At 42.6% G+C, this 3,693-nt stretch overlaps 1 protein-coding gene across 1 annotated transcript in view; it reads right to left on the bottom strand.

Moving 5' to 3' along the window:
• Positions 1 to 1,337: 1,337 nt before the first annotated feature.
• Positions 1,338 to 3,693, bottom strand: part of LOC119576771 (extensin-1-like) — a 4,020-nt gene continuing 1,664 nt past the window's right edge. Inside the window, exon 3 of the mRNA XM_037924409.1 lies at positions 1,338 to 1,530. Within this exon, the coding sequence (XP_037780337.1) occupies positions 1,338 to 1,530 (193 nt within the window). The remainder of the gene's footprint in view (positions 1,531 to 3,693) is intronic.

Raw genomic sequence — 3,693 nt, 5'->3', positions numbered from 1 at the left:
ATAATAACTAACAATATGATAATAATAATAATAATAATAATATCTAAGTCTAACTCTTCCATTTATCAAAATCCGCCAGGTTACTAGGACGGGATAGTTCCCACCCCTGGCCCTGCGGTTCGGCCATCTTGTACTATCAATCAAAAGAAAACAAGACTTAGATGGACAAGGGAAGAGTATAATGAGGTAATGTACTGCTTTTGCTATACACTCAAGGAGCTGCTGCAGAAGTTGTGAGCATATTTCTGTTAGTGTTCTAACTTCAATCACCCTAGGTTGCTGGTAGTGACCCGGTGTTTGATTTTAATTAGCAGATCTAAAGAAAAGAAAATAATAATAACAATAATAATAATAATAATAATAATAATAATTATTACTATCATTATTATTGTTATTATTATTATTATTATTATTATAACAACAACAATATTGATGATAATAATAATAATAATAATATGATAATAACACGCAATATAGAACAAAAATAACTATGGAGATTATAGTAATCTTCATTACTTCTTAATACTTAATTAGGAAAATTGCAATTGCGAGGCAAGAGATAAGGGAATGTAAATTTGCTAACATGCGAAATTTGGATATATATATATATATATATATATATATATATATATATATATATATATATATATATATATATATATATATGTGTGTGTGTGTGTGTGTGTGTGTGTGTGTGTGTGTGTGTGTGTGTGGCAGGGTTACAAGGTTACAGTGTGGCAGGGTTACAAATTGGCACGGTTAGAGGATGAGAGGGTTACAGGTTGGCAAGGTTACAGTGTGGCAGGGTAACAGGGTTACAAGATGGCAGAGTTACAGGGTTATAGGGTTGCAGTTTGTTAGAGAGTGGCACGGTTACAGAATTACAGAAGGGTATTATTATAGGGTTACAGAACAGCAGAGTTACAAGGTGGCAGGATTACAGGGTCGCAGAGTGGCAGCGTTGCAGACTGACAGATTGACAGGGTTGCAGACTGGTAGCATTTAAGACTGACAGACTGACAGGGTTGCAGACTGGTAGCATTTAAGACTGACAAATTGACAGGGTTACAGGTTAGCAGGACTACAGAATGACAGGGCTACAGAGTGGCAGGATTACAGACTGACAGAATGACAGGGCTACAGGTTAGCAGGACTACAGACTGACAGATTGACAGGGCTACAGAGTGGCAGGACTACAGACTGACAGATTGACAGGACTACAGGTTAACAGGACTACAGACTGACAGATTGACAGGGCTACAGAGTGGCAGGACTACAGACTGACAGAATGACAGGACTCCAGGTTAGCAGGACTACAGACTGACAGAATGACAGGGCTACAGGTTAGCAGGACTACAGACTGGCATAATGACAGGGCTACAGGTTAGCAGGACTACAGACTGACAGATTGGCAGGACTACAGAGTGGCAGCGCTGCAGGATTACAGGATTACAGACTGGCAGGGTTAAAAGGGTGGGAAGGTACACAGGACCGAGGGCCAGGGAAGGGCCGGCACCGAGGTCGGAGCAGCTGTAGTTTTTAACGCATGAATATCACAGGTTGTGTTCGTTAGGGTCAGTGTCATAGCCTAGGGTTATGCAACGGCCTTTGTCCAGCGGCGGATAAATGGAGTGTAATTTAAACCAGGGTTATGCACCGGTGTTTGATCGTGTGTGGCAAAATACCGCCTCTGTGATTTTATTTGTTGCGGTTGGTTTCTCTCTGTTTTGATTTCGTATTTTGTTGTTGTTGTTGTGATACTATTGCTGCGGCTTCTCTTTCTTTATTTCTTTTTATTGTTGTTGTTTTCTGTGTGTATGTGTCTCGTTTATTCTTCCACTGTATCTGCATCTACTTTTACTACACAAGACGAGACTACTTCAGGGTTGTACTATTGATTCAGCGATTCCGGCATAGCGACCGAGCTTAGTTTAAGACACGGGAAGCCATAGCATTTCCGTGAACTCGCCTTCCCTTGCAAAATTCCTCCTGAAGTTTGCGCAAAATCAAATTGCAACATTCCCTCCCTGTAATCTTTACAAAGAAAAGAAAAAAAAAAACAGAAACTATGGACGGAACTAGTGTGTATGTGCGCTGTTGCAAGAGTGGCCAAGCCTCTCTCTCTCTCTCTCTCTCTCTCTCTCTCCTTCCTCTCGTCCATTTTTCACTTCGCAGCTTCAATCGATTTTGGCGTAGTCAGTTGAAAACACCGGCCGGGGAACTCTCTCTCTTCCCCCCTTTTTTCTAGTCTACACTTATGAAAAACAAACTTTTATATCGTCGTTCGCTATAGTTAAAAGAAGGGAGAAAAAAATAGAAAGAAAAAAAAAAACAGTTTACATCTACGAATCATCAGAGAGAAAGATTCATAGATACTCTCTCTAATTCTCTTTATCTGATTTCCACAGGTTAGTTATATGGCAAATTAGAAAGAAAAACGGTGAAAGAAGAGATGGAGGGGTGGAGAAACGAAATTATTTTTTTCTTCCCGCCCTGTAAAATCGCGTGCACTGAGACGTGGCAACATCGCACTCCATGGTTAGGCCTCCTGCAAGCCTAAAGGGTGGCGGATGTACGGTGTTTGTGGGTCAAACTGCATACTCTAATTTCTTATCTGTTTCTCTTCTTCCTCTCTTTCCATTTACCACGTTAAGCTCATCGTCACTTTCCTTTTTTTTTTGAGAACATGAGATTACAATACACCACACGGGAAAAGACAAACAAACAAACAAATAAACTAAATTACTCTGCTAAACCTCCTTTAACAAAAAAATGATAAAAAAAAGAAAGGAGAGAGAAAAGAAAAAAAGAAAAAAAAGGGGAATATATGAAAAGTACAGTTTAATTAGACTTCAGATGAGTACATAAATAAAAAAAAGAAATAGACACACACAAAAAATATATATATATATGGTAAGGTGAAGGTACTTTCAGTGGAGTAAGCAGTACTCGCGTCCAGTCTTCCCAGCCAGCAGAATGCTTAAATAAATTAGGCCAGAAAGAGATGGCTTCCCCCCCCCTTCCCCCTCTTCCCCCACTCCCCCCACTCCCCTCTTCACCCACTCCCCCCCATCCTCACTTCACCCACTCCCCCCCATCCTCACTTCACCCACTCCCCCCCCCCCCCATCCGCACTCCCCTGTTCTGCTTCGCCTGGAGTGCGCAGGTAACCAACACCAAAAATACGGTATGGCAGAAGAGAGAGAGATGGAGAGGTGGGGAGGAAGAGGAGGGGAAGGCGATGTAGAAACAGGGGGAAAGAGAGAGGAGAGAGGAAGGGAAAAGGGAGAAAGGGAGGGAAGAGAAGAGGAGGGAGAAGGAGAATAAAGAGAAATGGAGGAGGAGGGAAGACAGAAAGATGGGAGAAAGGGGAAAAAGAGAAGGACAGAGAAGAGGGGAAAAGGAAAGATGAGAGAGAGAGAGAGAGAGAGAGGAGGTTGAAACAGTAACCTTCCTTTCTCTCCTACCTTTCCTCCTTCCCCTCTCCCCCCTACCTTCTTCACTCCCCTCCCCCCCACACCACCTTTCTCACAAGACTACAATTTTTAGACTCCCCTCCCCCCACCCCCTCCCCCCCACCCCCTCCCCCTCTTCTTTTTCCCCGTTCTTCCAGATCGCTTGGAGGGAAAGGAAGATGGCGAGGAGGAGGAAGAGGGGGAGGGAGGGAGACAAGAAAAGAAGGGAGGAGGAGGA

This window comes from Penaeus monodon, chromosome 9, assembly GCF_015228065.2.
Source record: "Penaeus monodon isolate SGIC_2016 chromosome 9, NSTDA_Pmon_1, whole genome shotgun sequence".
Classification (NCBI taxonomy): domain Eukaryota; kingdom Metazoa; phylum Arthropoda; class Malacostraca; order Decapoda; family Penaeidae; genus Penaeus; species Penaeus monodon.
This window is presented reverse-complemented; position numbering and strand designations above follow the sequence as displayed.